Source organism: Protopterus annectens, chromosome 11.part0 (assembly GCF_019279795.1).
Source record: "Protopterus annectens isolate FY-2018-M chromosome 11.part0, PAN1.0, whole genome shotgun sequence".
Lineage (NCBI taxonomy): Eukaryota > Metazoa > Chordata > Ceratodontiformes > Protopteridae > Protopterus > Protopterus annectens.
The window spans coordinates 705,286,511-705,306,249 of NC_056745.1; the positions used below are offsets into that span (position 1 = coordinate 705,286,511).

The window sequence follows — 19,739 nt, forward strand, 5'->3', positions numbered from 1 at the left end:
ATTTAGGTTAAAACAATTAACATTTTGAACATAAGTACAGAAGAAGACTTGAGCACAGCAAACCTTTGACATCATAACTCCAAACATACAAATAAAGCAAATATTATGAAAAAAGTTATAATTGCTCCTTTCCTGCCTGCAGATAAACTGGCTAACCATATAAACCAAGAAACACCATAACTGGGTCAAATAATTTCTCTTACCTTTTGTATAACTTGTAGATTTTTTTACTTATCATCTGGAATATAGGTGCAGCATTCAGATCCTGTTATTCTGCACATTCACCCCCCACCCCAACTGTTAGCAAGTAATCTAAAGCCATCTATTTTAATTATTTATTTATTTTATTTATTAATATTTGATTACTGGGAAATTCTGACTGGAGACAATTTTCAGTGGAGGCCTATGGAGAAAAACTCCAAACTATTACAAAACATTTTAAGAACAATAATTTTCTGATCTTTAAAAATAATACAAAAACAAATACAGTTTAAAAAAATTATACCAAATAAGACATAATATGAAAGCATTGTCTAAAAATACATACAAGTTACATGGAAATGATTTAACATTTAAAGAATTTTTTTTCCAATTTATAGAGAAATGAAATGTAAGTTAGTATAATACAAACAGGAATTGCAATGTGAAGTGAGACAAATGCAGGCTTATGATATATTCAGAGAAGAAATCTAGGGGAGAGAAATTCATAGAAGTAAGGATATTGTGTGTGCAAGAGACCAGATGGAAGGGGAGTAAGGCTAGGTGTATTGGAGGCGGGTTCAAATTGTTTTATCATGGTGTGGATGGGAGGAGAAATGGCGTAGGAGTTATCCTGAAGGAACAGTATGCTAAGAGTGTTTTGGAGGTGAAGAGAGTGTCTGATAGAGTGATGTTTATGAAGCTGGAAATTGATGGTGTAATGATAAATGTTGTTAGTGCATATGCTCCACAAGTTGGGTGTGCGATGGATGAGAAAGAAAAATTTTGGAATGAGTTGGATGAAGTGGTGATGACTGTACCCAAGGTTGAGAGACTGATGATTGGAGCAGATTTCAATACGCATGTTGTTGAAGGGAAAAGAGGGGATGAAGAAGTGATGGGAAGGTATGGTGTTAAGCAAAGGAATGTAGGTCAGATGGTAGTGGATTTTGCGAAAAGGGTGGACATAGCTGTGGTGAATACATATTTTAACAAGAGGGAGGAGCATAGGGTGACATACAAGAGTGGAGGAAGATGCACACAGGTGGATTATATCTTATGTAGAAGGGCCAGTCTGAAGGAGATTGGAGACTGTAAAGTGGTGGCAGGGGAAAGTGTAGTTAGGCAGCATAGGATGATGGTTTGTAGGATTTCATTGGGGATCAAGAAGAGGAGGATGAGTGTGAGGGCAGCACCAAGGATCAAATGGTGGAAATTGAAAAAGGGTAATTATGAGGTGGAGTTCAGGGAAGAGTTAAGACAGGCACTGGGTGGCAGTGAAGAGTTACCGAATAGCTGGGTAACTACAGCAGAGCTAGTAAGTGAGATGGCTAGAAAGGTGTTTGGTGTGACATCTGGAAAAAGGAAGGAGGACAAGGAAACCTGGTGGTGGAATGAAGAAGTACAGGAGAGTATACAGAGAAAGAGGTTGGCGAAGAAGAAGTGGGATTGTCAGAGAGATGAAGAAAGTAGGCAAGAGTATAAGGAGATGAGGTGCATGGCAAAGAGAGAGGTGGCGAAGGCTAAGGATAAGGCTTATGAAGAGTTGTATAAAAGGTTGGACACTAAGGAGGGAGAAAAGGACCTGTGCCGATTGGCTAGATAGAGGGACCAAGCTAGTAAAGATGTGCAGCAGGTAAGGGTGATAAAGGATAATGAGGGAAATGTGCTCACAAGTGAGGAGAGTGTGTTGAGCAGATGGAAAGAGTACTTTGAGGGGCTGATGAATGAAGAGAATGAGAGGGAGAAAAGGTTGGATAATGTGCGGATAGTGAATCATGAAGTGCAGTGGATTAGCAAGGAGGAAGGATGGATATCTATGAAGAGGATGAAGAATGTAAAGGGTGTTGGTCCAGATGACATGCCTGTGGAAGCATGGAGGTGTTTAGGTGAAATGGCAGTACAGTTTTTAACTAGATTGTTTAATGAAATCTTGGAAAGTGAGAGATGCCTGAGAAATGGAGAAAAAGTGTTTTGGTATCGATTTTTAAGAATAAGGGTGATGTGCAGAGCTGTAGTAACTACAGAGGGATTAAATTAATCAGTCACAGCCAGGAAAGAGCACTACAGATGCAATGTTTGCTCTGAGAGTGTTAATGGAAAAGTACAGAGAAGGTCAGAAGGAGTTGTATTGTGTCTTTGTGGACTTAGAGAAAGCATATGACAGGGTGCCTAGAGAGGAGTTGTGGTATTGTATGAGGAAGTTGGGAGTGTCAGAGAAGTATGTAAGAGTGGTACAGGATATGTACAAGAGTAGTGTTAGGGTGGTGAGGTCTGCGGTGGGAGTGATGGATGCGTTTAAGGTGGAGGTGGGATTACATCAAGGATCAGCTCTGAGCCCTTTCTTATTTGCAGTGGTGATGGACAGGTTGACAGACAAGATCAGACAGGAGTCTCTGTGGACTATGATGTTTGCAGATGACATTGTGATCTGTAGTGAGAGTAGGGAACAGGTGGAAGAGACCCTGGAGAGGTGGAGATATGCTCTAGAGAGAAGAGGAATGAAGGTCAGCAGTACTAAGACAGAATATATGTGTGTGAATGAGAGGGAGGATAGAGGAATGGTGAGGATGCAGGGAGTAGAGGTGGCGAAGTTGGATGAGTTTTAGTACTTGGAATTAACAATTCACAGTAATGGTGAGTGTGGAAGAGAGGTGAAGAAGAGAGTACAGACAGAATGGAGTGGGTGGAGAAGAGTGTCAGGAGTGATTTGTGACAGACGAGTACCAGTAAGAGTGAAAGGGAAGGTCTGCAAGAGGGTAGTGAGACCAGCTATGTTATATGGGTTGGAGACAGTGGCATTGACAAAAAGGCAGAAGTCAGAGCTCGACGTGGCAGAGTTGAAGATGTTAAGATTTGCACTGGGTGTGACGAGGATGGACAAGATTAGGAATAATTATATTAGAGGGTCAGCCCAGGTTGGAAGGATTGGAGACAAAGCCAGAGAGGCAAGATTACATTGGTTTGGATGTGTTGAGGAGGGATGCAAATTATATTGGGAAAAAGATGCTAAGAATGAAGCTGCCAGATAACAGGAAAAGAGGAAGGCCTAAGATAAGGTTTATGGATGTGGTGAGAGAGAACATGCAGGTGGTTGGTGTGACAGAGCATGATGCAGAGGACAGGAAGAAATGGAAACAGTTGATCCGCTGTGGCGACCCCTAACGGGAGCAGCCGAAAGAAGAAGGAAGTGAATGAAGAAGGAAGAGTAAGGAGGTGTAAGATATGAGCAGGTGTTTGTTCACATTTAAGAATATAGTTTATCATGGTGTTGACCAAGAAAGAGCTAGTGTTTGTCTAATCTTTCACAATGATTTTGAAGGATGCGAAGATAGTAACCAAAACACGAAGAGATACCAAAAATAAAAATAAGGAAAACGCCACAGAACCGGAGAAACAAAGTTTTAATTAGCGCTTTCATCAGCAATTACACTTGACTTCATCAGATAATTTCTTTTTTTATTTATTTGCAGTTGGTTTACCAGGATAGTCCATTGGGTCAAGATGAACCCGTTTTCAATGGAGTCCCGGGGAGAAAAGCTCCAAAAACAAGCAAGGTTACAATAGGTTTTAGATTACAATTTTTACAAATGTTACAGACTAGAGCAAAACATTACAAATAGTACAGACTAGTGAAGAACATTACAGATGATACAGACTAGTAAAAAAGGAACATTACAGTATACATACTGAAAAGCCATTACATCTTAGGAAGCTTGCACTTAAGAGGTACATTCTAATGCATTTTTTGTAAATAGCTTAGAAAGTACAAGGGAAGGCTGTATGAGTTAGGAGAGAAAGTAAAAAGGAAATTGCCAGTATAAAGTGGGGGGAAAGAAAAGAAAATGGAAATTGCCAGTGTAAATTATATGGGGTGGGAGCAGAAGCATTCCCACTGGGATACTAGATGTGAGTGAAGGGATTTTTTGAATATAAAGCGGTTAGAGGTGGTACGAATTGATGGTGGTAGAGAGTTCCAGAGACATGCTAAACCATAGGATAGGAGATTTTTATCTGGGGGAGGAGTTGGTTTGTACAATTCTATTAGGTTTTGGTTGTTAGACCTTAGTACTCTGTCAAGTAGGTGCATTTTAAAGGCAAAGGAAAGAGAGGGACAGAGGGAAGGGTTGAAAATGAGCTTATGTGCAAGAGTAAGTTGAGTATAGGTGAGATGATTGGATAGTTCTAGTCATTTTAGTTTGTGGAGAGAAGAACAGTGGTGGGTGGAGGACTTATGGCTGGTAGCGAACTTGGCGATTTTGTTGTAGCAAGAGGAAAGTTGTGTTTTAAGGGAAGATTGTAGGTTAGTTAGGAGTGGGTCTCCATAGAGAAGGGAGGGGATAAGAAATGAGGTAGAGAGAGTGATTTTAGTAGAGGGTGTGAGATAACGATTTTGTCGGTAGAGCATGCCTAGTTTTTGATGTTTTTTTTTTATATTTAGTTGAAGGTGGGAATTGAATTTAAGCTGACTGTCAATTTGGACCCCTAGTAACTTGGCCTCTGACACCAATTCCAGAGATGTGTTGTTATGGCTAGTGATAGAGAATGTGTTTGTATTGAAAGAGGTGACTTTAGAGGGAGTAAATACCATTAATTTGGTTTTAGAGGCATTAAGTGCTAGGTGATTTTTTTCATCCATTGTTCAGTGGTTGAGAATGCATCTTGTGTAAGCTTTAGGAGTGTAGGGATGGATGTGGCAGAACAGATAATAGTTGAATCATCTGCATATTGGATGATATTTGAGAAAGGGATAGAATTGCGGAAGTCGTTTATAAATATATTAAAGAGGAGGAGACCCAGTATGGAACCTTGGGGAACTCCAGTTGGGGTATTAAGGAATGAGGAGGTGGCCTTTTTCCATTTTACTGCTTGATATCTATTGGATAAGTAGCTGGAGAACCAGTTCAGAGAGGAAGGTGATAGGTTAAGCTTAGAGAGTTTAGTTAGAAGTAGGTTGTGAGAGATAGTGTCAAAGGCCTTAGAGAGGTCAAGTAGTAGGGTAGAAACAATATGACCAGAGTCCCTGGCTTTATTTACAGTTTCCAGGAAGGAGAAGAGGGCTGTCATAGTGCTGTGACCTGGTCTAAATCCATGTTGCGTGGGAGTTAGTAAGTGATTGGCTAAGAGATGTGGTGGGAGTTGTAGACGGATACACTTTTCTAGGAGTTTAGAGATGGGAGACAGGATAGCGATGGGACGGAAATTAGTAATATTGTTATTATTGCCACCTTTATGTAAAGGTATGATAAAAGCCTTTTTCCAAATTTGGGGTACTATGCTTTCTTGGATAAAGCAGTTGATTAGAATGCTGATGGGGTAGGCAATGGCTTCGGCAGCTATGCTAAGAAAGTATGAAGGAATGTTATTTGGAGCATTAGAGCATGGCTTCAGTTTCTGAAGGAGTTTTTTTATGGTAGATGTGGGTATAGGTTTTAATGAGAAAGGTGGGGAATGGGAAGAGGGGTATTTGAGGGTGGTGATGATGGAGAAGAAATGAGAGTAGAAGTAGAAGTGGAGGGTAGAGAGTTATTAGAGGAGGATGGGGGTGAAGTAGAAGTGGAGGGTAGAGTGTTAGTAGAGGAGGATGGGGGTGAAGTAGAGGGTAGAGTGTTAGTGGAGGAGGATGGGGGTGAAATGGCGGGTGTGGTGATGTAGAATGATGAGGTTAGTTTGGAAATAGAATCAATGAAAAAATAATTAAATTGTGTAGCCAAATCTATGTCAGGAGCATTGGGGTCTGGGATGGGGTTGTCTGTTTTGTTGGGATTAAGGAGGGTGGAGATTCCTTTCCAGAATTTCTGAGGGTTTGTTTTATTGTTGTTTTGGAGTATGGAAAAGTAATTTTGTCGTTCAGTGATGATGAGCTTTTTTACTTTATTTCTAAGTGTTTTGTATTAATTATGGATGAGGGGAGTCTTATTTTTCTGGTAATGTGTCCAAACTTTATTTCTGTGTCGCATGGTTGCTAGTGTGTTTTTGGTTAGCCAAGGGGCAGTTTTGATTTTTATTATTTTTGTCCTTAAGGGAGCATGGTAGTCTAGGAGGTTTAAGAAGGTTGAGTTGAAGTGGGCAACATCATTATCTAGAGGTAGTGTTTTTAGAATGTTCCAATTTATTGCTTTTAGAGAGTTAGAAAAGGTAATTGGGTTAAAGTTTTTTTGGTTGCGAATAGTAATATAATTATGTGTACGGTGTAAGGGTGAAGGGAGTCGATGTGTGAAGGTGGATAAGTGGTCACTAAGGGGATCGGGAAGTGTACCACTGTCAGAGAAATAATGGGGATGAGAGACTAAAATCCAGTCTAGAATACTACCACTAGAGAGGTTTTTTTGAGGGGCGGGTTATGGAGTTGATTAGCTGTGAAAAATTATAGAGGTTGATGTTAAGTGGGTTTGTGGGAGACTGAATGGAGGACCAATTGATATTCATGTCTCCCAAGATTATTGTTTCATTGCTAATGTTGGTGGAGTGCCAGGAGAGGATGTCCTCGAGTGTAGAAATATTGTCACCGGGGGGATGTAGAGGGTGGCTATACATATGTGCTTGTGTTTGTTAACTTGAAGTAGTGATAGGAGTAATTCAGCATTACTGAAGTGGGGATGCACAAAAGACATCATTTTATAGCCAGCCACCATCAAATGACCATGACCTATCAAATTAAAACATTCAATTAACTTTTAAGAAGACAGTTTCCAGCTAAGATTTACTTTACATTGAAATGCAATAATACAGGAAAACCTTGTTATAAAACTTTAATACCTTAGGAAAATATGTAAAACATATAAGTGAATATATATATAAAAATGTGTATGTCTCTTTGTTGTTAATACACTATCCTGAATACTAAACCAATAACACATTTTTTGGCAAAAAAACAACAACTGCTACTGTTAGAATAAGTAGAATACACCTAAATAATAATCCCCTATCATAGAGACTGCTTAATAAAACCAGCCTCTTTATAATCAAAAACAGTATTCTGCTTTCAATTTTAAATAGCTCGAGAGAGAGATGACATTATTTAATCCAGGTGGATTGGTGGCATTCACTCTCAATTGCCACACACTTTCTCTAAATTCAAGGAACAATATAATTTCATCTTAGTTAAAATATAAGAACTCAGAATTCTGCCCATTCATTCTAGTTTTCTTAAATTTGTTTTTCAAATGTGTATTTCTCTTAAAAAACAAATTTTTAAGATATGTCTACATAGATCATCAAACTGGGAGCATCCTTAAAATATTTTAATTTTTGTTAATAATCTCTTTTAAGGCTTTAGACCTTGCACTAAACTATAAAATCATAGCTTTCTCGTAGCTATGTTTTTTGTTTTTTCAATGTCAATTGGTAAAATAAGGTTATAGCCACTACCTAGCATTAGCTTAAGTTTCCTCTTACATTGTTGAGTTACCTCACCCCTGATTTTTAACAAAAATTCATTTGGATAACCTCTTTGTTTGAACATATCACATAAATTGTCCATTTCCTTTTCAAACCACATGTCTTCAGATACCATTATAGTCAAACGGCTCATCTGTCCCCTGACCTGATTATTTTTCTGATTTACTGGATGACAACCATGGTAATAAAAATGTGAGCTGGAAAAGGTTGGTTTTCTATGATAATTTACTCTTTTGAAGATGCAGGGATGTTTTAAGTCATGTCCAAATAATTCATTTCATCATTTGTGTGTGAATAAGTAAAGCGCATACATTTTATTGCACCATTTTTCTGTTCAATAAATTACCTACTGAATCCTTTCAAAGTAAGCAGATGTCATCCAAAAATCTAAATACCCAGTCCAACAATTAAAAAAGTGGAATTTAAAATATATAAACTTTCCCATTTCCACAAGACCGTGTTAACAAAAACTGGGCACCGGCTGCCCTGTGGCCAATCCCTTAATCTGTCTTAAACATTTATCTACCCCCCCACCCCAAAAAAAGAAGGTTATTCTTCAAAACAGTCACCAGCAATTTAACAATAAAATTTAACCTAAAGGTGTTGAAGAAACCATGGGCTTCCCCTAAACCAAATCAAGCCCTGCTTGTGTGGTATACTTCCAGATAGATCAACTACAGCTATCATCACAAAGGAAAGCTTATCACACCATAAATTAGTAATTATATTCTTAAATAAATTCCAGCAATCTTTCGATATAGATGGACACAAGTCTATAAAAGGTTTCAAAACCATATCAATAAAAACAGTAAGAGGGTATGTCTTTGACCCTTGTTAAATCTAAGGGGTAGATAACTCATATTTTCTGAACATGCATCCAGCAACCAGTTTTATTAGCAGTATCTGAATAGGCATAATACATAATGAGGAAGGTATTAAACTGTAACCAAATTTCTGCAGTGTTGGCTGTTTGCCTTGCTGTCCTTTCACACACATTAATTTTCCTAGACTGGCTGAGATAACCTGCTGCACATACTACAACAATCAAAATGACATCATTGTGAACTCTAAATATAAAGCTGTTTTTTTTTTCATTTGCTAAATCACTGGATGAAACATGATGACCCATAACCGACCAAGTAACAAAAAGAAACAATACAAAATACTGAATATCTTTACTGATAATGCATGTTGATAATAAATAGGAAAAGCATTGACACTGTAAAGTCAACATAATCCTGGTGTTGGTAGTGTTATAACATTGAGCTGTTTTTTTTCATTTTGATTGCACGTTCTTATATCGTTAGCAGACTTCTTGAGTTGACATTGATGCTTCATTTTTTAAAATAGAAATAGTAGTATCAGTTTTTATCAGTTACTGCTGTTCTGATTACTTTACAGCGATGTAGGTGCACCACTTTACCTCATTTTACTTTCTGTCTTGTCATTTTCTTTTCTAACATTGAACTCAAACCACATGTCTTCAGATACCATTATAGTCAAACTGATCATCTGTCCCATGATTGTTTTTCTCATTTACTGGATGACAACCATGGTAATAAAAATGTGAGCTAGAAAAGGTTGGTTTTCTATAAATAATTTACTCTTTTGAAGATGTAGGGATGTTTTAAGTCATGTCCAAATAATTAATTTCATCTTTTGTGTGTGAATAAATAAAGCTCATAAATTCTGTTGAACCATTTATTTGTTCAATAAATTTCAATAAATTACCTACTGAATCCTTCCAAAGTATGCAAATGTTATTCATAAATCTAAAGTACCAGTCCAAGAATTAAAAAAATTAAATTTAAAATGTATAAACATTCCCATCTCCACATGACCATGTTAACAAAAACTGGTGCACAGGCAGACCCGTGGCCACTCCGTTAATCTGTCTAAAAAATGCACCCCCCCCCAAAAAAAAGAAAATATTGCACAAAACAATCACCAGCAATTTAACAATAAGATTAACTTAATGGTGTTGAAGAAATCATGGGCTTCCCCTAAACCAAATCAAGCCCTGCTTGTGTGGTATACCTCCAGACAAATCAACTACAGCTATCATCACAAAGGAAAGCTTATCACACCATAAATTAATAATTATATTCTTAAATAAATTCCAGGAATCTTTCGATATATATGGGCGCAAATCTAAAAAAAGATTTCAAAACACTGCCAATAAAAACAGTAAAAGGGGAGGTCTTTGACCCTTGCAGCCGCAGTAAATCTAAGGGGAAGATAACTCATATTTACTGAACATGCATCCAGCAACCAGTTTTATTAGCAGTATCTGAATAGACATAATGAGGAAGGTATTAAACTGTGTAACCCAAATTTCTGCAGTGTCGGCTGTTTGCCTTGCTGTCCTTTCACACACATTAATTTTCCTAGACTGGCTGAGATAACCTGCTGCACATACTACAACAATCAAAATGACATAATTGTGAACTCTAAATATACACTTTTTTTTTTTCATTTGATAAATCACTGCATGAAGCATGATCCATAACCAAGCAACAAAAGGAAGAAATACAAAATACTGAATATCTTTACTGATAATGCATGTTGATAATAAATAGTAAATGCTTTGACACTGTAAAGTAAACATAATCCTGGTGTTGGTAGTGTTATAACATTGAGCTGTTTTTCATTTTGATTGCACGTTCTTATATTGTTAGCAGACTTCTTGAGTTGACATTGATGCTTCATTTTTTAAAATAGAAATAGTAGTATCAGTTTTTATCAGTTACTGCTGTTCTGATTACTTTACAGCGATGTAGGTGCACCACTTTACCTCATTTCACTTTCTGTCTTGTCATTTTCTTTTCTAACATTGAACTCTAATGATCTTAACTGTGAGCTGACAGCAGAGGGACCTTCCCAGTTAATATTCTAGGGACCTGATTGCAAAAATTACTTAATCAGTACTCTTTGCCCTCGCTATAACTGCACTGTAGCGTCATGTATTACTTTAATACACTTCTTTTATTCTTATTTTCAGAAATATGCTGATTTCTGTCAAAGTATTTTCTAGGTGATGTAACCAGTCAACATGCTGAACTGCTGCAACTAGTGGACTAGAAAGTGGTGTGTTACATACATACATACATACATACATACATACATACATATATACAAATATTTCAGGCAATGGCGATAATGGCCTTCTGTCTTGCCAATGTACCTGAACTGCTATTCTCATGATGTGTCCAGGTTGTTTTTAAAAATTCTAAACTACTGCTTACTTTAGTGTAATTTTGTAGTTTATTCCATGCATCAGCTACTGTCTCAGTGAACCAATTAATAGACCTCTCATTCCTATGCAGTCCCTTTTTACCTGAATAAGCTCTCTCAAATGTTTATATGAGACACAATTCAAGTTCAGATGTTTTAGTCTTTCCTAATAACTTAAATTTGTATCCATTGATGCCCTAGGTTTATTTCCACTGCACCCTTTCCTGTTTAATCATGCTTGTTTTCTTATAATGTTTCCCTATGTTGTTATTCCATTTTCAAATTCTGGGTCTAATGTAACTAAGAAACAATGATTTTATCATTTCTGATTTCCTAGCTATTATAAAAATTTTTATAAAGCCTATAGTTCTATAACTGTCATTAAATAATTCATGACATGATTAGAAAACACTTCTACCCATTTACTCATGTCCTTAAATAAATTACAGTTTCAGTTACTGAGTGCTGTATTAAATATTCACTTTTCAATCTGTGTCTCCCAAATCACACAAGCATACCTTTTTATGTATTTATTAGCATATTATTCTCCTGTGCTCAACTAGTCAATTTAGTTGAGTTATTTTGCAGACATGTTCTATAGCCATTTTGTAGTTATCTCTCTACAGACTGTGGAACACTGGAGATGAAAATGATATAGCTGAAAGATGCAACTTAAACAAGTGTGGACCTAGGACAGAGCCTTGTGAGACACCCTGACTGTAACTTAGAATTTCACTGCCCAGTTACTGTACTTGCCATGTCCTATTTGTAAGCCGTGTGTCTATCCATTTATCAAGATTACATCAATCCCTAATTGTTCTACTTTATTGATCAGTGTTTTGTGTATGACCTATCAAATGCTGAAGTTAAGTCTATATAAATTGCACCACAGCACAACTTTTCATTTACAGTTATTATATTGTTATAGAACACCACGATGTATGTAGTTATAGATCTATTTTCAACATATGCATGCCGACACATGATTTCAAGTCCCAAGCTTTTCAGTTCTGACAGTAATTTATCCAAAATAACTTTCTCCATTATTTTTCCACAACATGAGAGTAAACTTACTGGTCTATATGACTCTGGATTGCTCCTATTCCCCTTTCTCTTAAAAACAGCTTTAACAAGTGCATGTCTCCAATCTTAAGGCTTCTTCCCATAATTAAATGCTTTAGTGAATAAGAGATATAGTAGTACTCTTAGCTCATGCCGAAGTTTTCTCATGTCATTATTAACAAATTCCATCTCTTTCCAGTGTTTTATTTGTTTGAATCAATATATCATCTATGTACTAAAAGATTTTGTCACTCTTACTCAGTGATGTAAGCACCCTCGATGGAAAACAAAACACACAGAACTGTTGTGAAATCCTTGCTGTAACCTAGACATAAATACTACTAATATTCATAAGAGAAAGAAAATCTCTTTTGGGAATCTTCAATTATTTAAAAACACAAAAAGAAAAATCTAGCAAAGCTAGACATTCCACTGTGTGATACCTTAATCCTCTTGTATCAGAAGCAACATGGGGATATATGCAAATTACCCTTTAAGGATATCAAGTGTTTCAGCTAAGTGGCAATTCTGAATGTCCATAACTTTTTCTTTTACTTTTAAGTCTATTTATGGACAATTTCAGGCCAATAAAGCCAAACCCTCTAGCTGTGGACATGCATGTTTCTGCCTTCTTATGGCATCATCAGCACAACATAAGAGGAGTGTTTGACTTTTGGAAACACAGGGTTGTCATATCCAACTGATATCCATAAACATTAGGGTATCTACAAAATATCCCAACTAACAAACTAAAACAATGAGTAAAAAGGTCACGCAGGAAAACAAACTGGTTCAAAACACAAAAAGAAAAGTCTGGCAGAGCTAGACTTTCCACTGTGTGATACCTTAAACTTTTTGTATCTTCAGTTATATGAATAGCAGAAAATCTGTCATCGAAATCAGTGAATGAAAAATACTTGCTTTTACAATTTAGTTTTGTAGCTATTTGTATGTGCTGCCTGAGTAGTCTTATTTGTTGATTAACAGTAGTTCTTAGACTTAATCTTAACTCCCATTTTGTTTTCTTAATTGGCCACAAAGGTGATTTAGATGGACCGACGTTCTTTCTTATTATGCCGTGCATTTCTGACTGATCAATATATTTTCTGATATTCTCTTCTAAGTTTGGCTCCTGGCTGGCATGCCACTGAAAAGACTGATAGGTTTAAAAATGTATGAAAAACCATGGTATTTTCTTTTATCTGTTTAATAAACTGTCAGACAACATGAGCCTAAAGAAGCTGATAGCAATTGGGCTCCACCAGGGAACTTTAAGCCTTCTGCCTCACTGCTCATGCCCAAAGTGACTACAATTACTGGCATGTTTTGGCCAAATGTGTTTTCTTCTTTGTTACGAGACCAGCTAGGGCTGGAGAGCTGACTGGTAATGAGCTGCATGCAAAGCATTTTTGTAGTTGTTTATTGGGAAAAAATACAAGTAATCTTTTGTACATTTAATTAAGTAAAACAGTATTAACCAGTGACACTTATAATCATGCAAGAAGAATGGAAAATAACACCAAGTATGTCTGTTTGTAACATTCATACATTCCAAGGACGTTTTGATTACTACTTCTGCTTACACATTAGCTTGCTAAACTCCTACATTTCAGAGATCTTATGGTAAGCATATATTAACACAAAGCAATTACATCTGAACTTTTGTGCTTTAGCTACTACATTCAGACTGCTACATTATGTTGTTTTCTTAGAACTACACATGACAGGGATAAGCAAGATGGAAACCTAATACAAAACGGAAGAAGGGAAACCATTATATATTTACACACAGACTATGGGGCCATAACTCTTGCATCAGCACTCACTGTAATAGCTTTTGTGACATCATAACTACTAACTAATACTGGACTGCATCTTTGAATGTACTTGGTCTGTAACTGGAGAGGGAGAAGACAGATGCTAGAAGATCTAGGAAGAAGAAGGTGCAAGTTCGTCATCCAAGCTCAGCAAGCATGATGGTCTTAAGTCTTTACTTTAAGGTAGTTTGACCCCTCCAAGTAGATTTAAAGTGATAGTATGTACATAACGTCTGTATACTGCAGACAAAGCCCAAATACACAACCCAGGTAGAACCAACATGGCACACCTAAAATATCATCATCACTTTCTTTTTCCCCATTTTTACATGAGGTCATGTGTCACCTCAACATTAGTTAATGTGATCAAATCATCTAGAGGCAATATTTATACCACCAATTGGTTTGCTTCGGCATGGACTACACACACAAAAAATACACTGACTGCAGCAAGCCAATCTGAAAATGATATTAGTAGAGAACAGCCCCAATTCTGTGTTAAGTAACTAAAACAAAAATCTAACAAATCCTTACATTATTTTCATGACAGTACAAAATATATACTGGAAACAAGAGAAGTACCTTAGACCTGCCATGAAGCATCCCATGCTTAAAAACCTACAGGAACGACCCAATGCCTTATTCAATAGATAACTTATTCAGTTTCCACAGTCCATTGAAATCAATAGGAAGCAGCAATTTAAACCTGAAAATATGGAAAAGCAGATAGTTTGAGTTCTAAGCCATGAGCTGTATGAACTGACATACATTTCAAGATTATGACTGTGGACTTTATGAATGTTGTCTTCTCCACAAAACTCATTCCCTACTCTTATAGAGTGTAGGTAAGTCAATAACTATAATGTATTTATATATTTGTGTGTTTATTTGGTTATTTATTTATTTGTCTAGTTATCCTAACAATTGTCCAAGGTAAAGGGATGTGAAAAATATTTATCTCATCCAGTGTGTATTAGCATCCTTCCTACATTTTCAAACATTTGTTACCATCTTTGGTATATAATAGAGGCTTATCACCATCATACCTCTCAAATGTCCAGATTTTATCAGAATGTTCAGATTTTTGCCTCATATTATTTAGCTGTTTTTCATTATTTAGAATTTTTGGTCACTATCACTGGGACTGATCTCAATGATGATGTCTCTAATGTCTCATAATAGGTTCATACATTTCAGTTTCAGATCAAAAATTGTATCAGAAAATGCATCTATTATTCTAGCACATTTATAAGTTTTTTTTAAAGATTAAATTTACAATATTTAACATCAGTGCAGCCATTCCTATCACATCAATCTCATCACAGATCAGTTTTTTCTTGTACTTGACTACTATAATCACTATACTTGGTACAACACTAGCTCTACTAAGTTCTCCTACATTCTTTATGATTTTGCTAGACATTAGTGATGATAGTAATAGTAATAATAATAATAATAATAATAAACTTCACATACAAAGTAGAAACAGACGTACTGATAAAAACCTTACCTAAAGTAACCTGAAAGTTAAATGTACAGATACTTCAACAGAAAAGAGTGAAATAAATACAGCTCTGGCAGTCAGTCTATTTTGTTGATTTTGGGCTACCTTATTATAAACAGCAGTGTATGGTAATTAGTACCACACTAACCAGCTAATAAATTGATTACAGCCCTGTGAGAATTTCCTACAAACAAGTCATCTGACATCATGTAATGACACAATCCACATTTTACCAACTCAGCATGTTACAACTATCCTTTCCTAATATAAAGCCATCTGCTACGGACTGTGGTGAGTTGTAGGACCTTGACAACCCATTAGTATTTCTGTTACCTAGGCCAAGCAGGTGGGTCACTGTATACTGGAAGGTTAGGAGGAAAAATGCTCACTGGCACATTTTTTGCTCTCTATTTGCCTATTCTTTTGTTGCAGTGGGGCATGATCAGTTATCATGTCAATAGTGCCCACCTAGCAAATAGTATTTTAAAAAAATTGCAGGCCTACTTCACAGCTAAATGCTCTGTCTGTATAGTGGAACATCTGTTTTCGACATTGCTTAATTTTCAAACGCCTTCATTCACTTTTAATGTCTTTGGAAAGGACTGCTCCCAAACCAATTTCTGATACATCTGTATATAGATAAACTCCATAGTAAAAATCAAGAGTCATGAACATTGAGTCAGTTAATATGCTTTTTAATGAATTAAATGTTCTGTCTGCCTTAAGAGATAATTGTACCTTGACAGCAGTTTTACCTCTTGTGAAATTTGCCAAAGGACAGACAATAGTTCCGAATCTGGGTACAAACTTTCTGTAATTTCCAGATAGTCCAAGAAAAGCTATTGCCTGCCTCTTATTTGAAGTTGTAGGCCAGTTTTTATGGCCTCTGTCTTTTTTAGGTATAGTATTACTACCTCTCCTATAAGATATCCCTAATACTTTTCTTAGCATTCACTGTCAAGCCCTCCTCTCTTATAGATTCTGATATAGCCTGCGGTTTTGGTAAGTGAGATCCCGTAAGATCCCCAATTCTCTAAATGAATGACTACACCAACAAGGTGTAAGACAGCATATGATGAGCAGAGCTTCCGTATATTATCCATCAACATCTGAAATGTGGCTGGGATGTCATGCAGGTCAAATGGTAACACTGTGTTCTCAAACAGATTATCAGGGTTACAGAGGATTTTTTTTTAATTTGGTAGATAGGACAAGTAGAAATCTGTCATAACCCCTTTTTCAGGTTTAAGGTTAAGTAGCTGGCATTATTGTCTATCAACTCATTAATTCTGGGCATGGGATAGTTGGCAAACTTTGAAATGCTCTACAGTTTCATAAAATCATTAAAGAACCAGATAGTTTTGTCAGATTTAGGAACTAGCACTTTTGGGATGGTCCATTCACTCTGTGATTATTCTCTCTGTCCTAGTTTGAATATTTTTAAACAAATGTTCATAGGTTATCAAATCAATTGCTTCTGTGATCTTAATATTCTATAAGGTTTCAGCCTAAACTTCAGTCTAGATGTTGTCTGTGTGCATATCTCTCAATCTGGGAACATCAAACATCTGGACAAAGGCCCATGAAAAGTAGATACAACTGGCTAAAAACTGGGATGCTAATTAGCATAGGCTGTGATGGATGGGAGAGGTGGAAGCTGTCATGTGCATGGCTCTGCAGTGAGGCTTCTTGCTTGTCCCAACCTCTCCCAACATATTGACATCCTGCATTAGTCTGGTCTGGCAGTGAGGAGTGACCTGATTGGCATGTCCCCCCAGGGTGAGTATTCTGCTTTTCCAGTCTTCCCACATGCCCAACTCAGTGATATTCTTTGCGTGAGCTCTGGCCTGTACCAGGGCTCAGAGAGTGCTCTGCCCAGCTTGTCCCCTTCCCTCATCTAGCATAGGCATGGTCATTTCCCTGGCTCCGCCATCAAGTGCATGAACTACTAATCAATTTTTGGTCTCCTGGGTCATCAACATAGCATTATTTCCATGTGCTACTAGCTCAGGACAGTTTGAAGTGTTCTCTGGTAAAGCAGTGCCACATTAATCTGCATGGTAACCTTTCTGCTGATTGTACTGTTTCTTCCTGTCATGCTGCTTGCAGTTCTTTCAAAGTGACACTGCTGTTTGTTGTTGTGCTGATATGGTGAACATTTCAAAGCCTTTGCTATTGCCTTTGTCTCATGGCAGATCAGAGAAATGCTTTATTCATTTCCACTGAGTTAATGCATTGTGCTTGTGGAAGCAAACACAAATCATACAAAGAGGGGAGTAAAGCAATATGACCAGTTTAGCATTCTGAGTAACGCCATTTGGTTCGGTCCAAGCTAGTCAAGATAATGTTTGTATAATATTGTAGTAGCTTATCATTTTGAATTTTAAGACAGATTTATTCCACTGTGTGTTTTTAGGGTGCCTTTGCTTCTTCATTTTGTGTATTGAGCAGCCTTCATGGACTAAAAAAAAAAAATCATCCACTAAAGGAACAAGAAAAAACATTAAACATTTAGTGGCTGTAGGGTACAAAGACTTCCCTGCAGATTAGTAGTGAGATTTTATATCAAAACGCATTATAAGTAAATGCTGTTTGCAACATGTCAATGCAACAGGTTTTATAAGACCTTTACTGAATTGTCAGTTAAGACACAGGCAAACTTACATTTATATAAAAGAAAATGAACCATGTAAACATGTTCACAGTTACAAACATTATACATCACATACATACTTTTATACAATTATCATCAATCCAACATTACACAAATTGTTCAGTTCCTGCCTTCCCTTAAACCTCACTCCTCCTTCAAAACATTATTCTGCATGTATTGTTTCTACAGTTTCCATTTTCTTTCTATATAGTTTGCTCTTACCCTTTTCTAAAGAGCCTTGCTACAGTATCCACTATTTCAAATACAGCTGGTTTAAACTTTGATTTCCATTTTCTAGTACTCAGTACAACAGGACTTTGACATTATTCATCATTCATGCATATTGTACCTCTACTTTTCTTTTTTTCAGAAGAGGATGCAGGTATCCACATGATTTCCGCTCCGAGCATAATAGAAGACTTTTAATTCCCAGTGACCTTTTATACCTGGGTGACAGTCATCTACGAGTGCTGCTACTTCAGAATGACCCGTCATTGCTGCCAGGGGTAAGAAACGCTTTTGTTTCATGTAACTATACAGAGAATGTTCTTTGTAATCTTTTTTCCTCTACTCTGAAATGTTTAATTTTAATCTTCCCTGTGTATCCACTTATTTTACTTAATGCTTTCGTCTCTGCACAGAAGACTTTATCAGATAAATTGTAAATCGCAATGCACAGATGAAATTTTTTTATTCTTCATTTTATCATATGACTGAGTAAATGAATTGATCGTGATCAGCTGCCATCATATTAGTTGCGTTGCCATTTAAAATGTAATGTAACAGTTTACACTTCTTGCATATAAAATAAGTATGGGTAATATGTAAATTAATATTTATTTAACAAATAGCTGTTTAAGAACTGCTTTAAATTAATTAAAAATACTTTAATCCAGGAAGCTCATTAGCATTGAGTTTGGTTTACCACAAAAGCTCCTTATGTTACAATTTATCTTCTTTGTTTCCTGTAAAAACACTGGTGATTAGAGAATTTAAAACAGCAGATAAAAATATCTTAAAATTAGCACAGATGGCAACAAGCTTGATAAAAATATTTAAAAATGAGTACAGATGGCAGCGTGCCTGTATAATGCATTCCCCATGTTTTGAGTTTTTAATCTTGCCTACATAAAAATTGTCACAGGAGCATGTAACACAATACATGCCATTTTCAGTGTTGCATGTAAAAAATCCAGGGCTGCTGTAACTCTTTAGTAGTTGATATAAAAAAAAAAAAAAAACAGAATTAGAAATACAACAACAAGAGCAACCCATACATCTGAAGTTACCCACCTTCCCTGACACTCAATATGTTTGTATTTCTTTAATCTCAAAATACTGTTTCAGATTTTTACTTCTCTTTTTAATCAATGTGGTTTTACTTCCTGAATTATGATAAATCTCTTCATTAACTCTTAAGATGCCGTAATATTTTTGGAATAATAGCTTTAATCTTTTTTCTGTCAACTGAAAATACTGATGACATAACTGCATAACAGTCCCTAGTTTCTTCTATCTTGAGACCTCTGTTGCCTAGTTCCTTCTCTATACCCCTTTGTAACCAAACCAGGGCAACCCCTTTTACTGTATATATCTAATAAGGAAGTAATAAGTGTCAAGTCTCTTCTTGTTTAGAAGTCAACTCTTATCCTAACCATTTCATTTTTAACTACAGTCTTCTAAATATAAGAAGTGTGCATATTACTATAATGCAACAGTGTGGTACTATCCAAATTTTTATAACTAAAGGAGGACCCCAGTAAGGCTGCATTCTCCTTTTTCCAAATTTTGATATCTACGAAAGCTAATTTCATTTTAAATGATAACAGAATTAGTATGGTGTTAGCTGACCATGACTGTTTCTTCAGTT

The 19,739-nt window shown here is 36.4% G+C and overlaps 1 protein-coding gene across 1 annotated transcript in view; it reads left to right on the forward strand.

Moving 5' to 3' along the window:
• LOC122815567 (protein mono-ADP-ribosyltransferase PARP12-like) overlaps nucleotides 1-19,739 on the forward strand; it is a 991,743-nt gene that overhangs the window by 71,331 nt on the left and 900,673 nt on the right. The window contains exon 2 of the mRNA XM_044088173.1: nucleotides 18,240-18,375. Within this exon, the coding sequence (XP_043944108.1) occupies nucleotides 18,240-18,375 (136 nt within the window). The remainder of the gene's footprint in view (nucleotides 1-18,239; nucleotides 18,376-19,739) is intronic.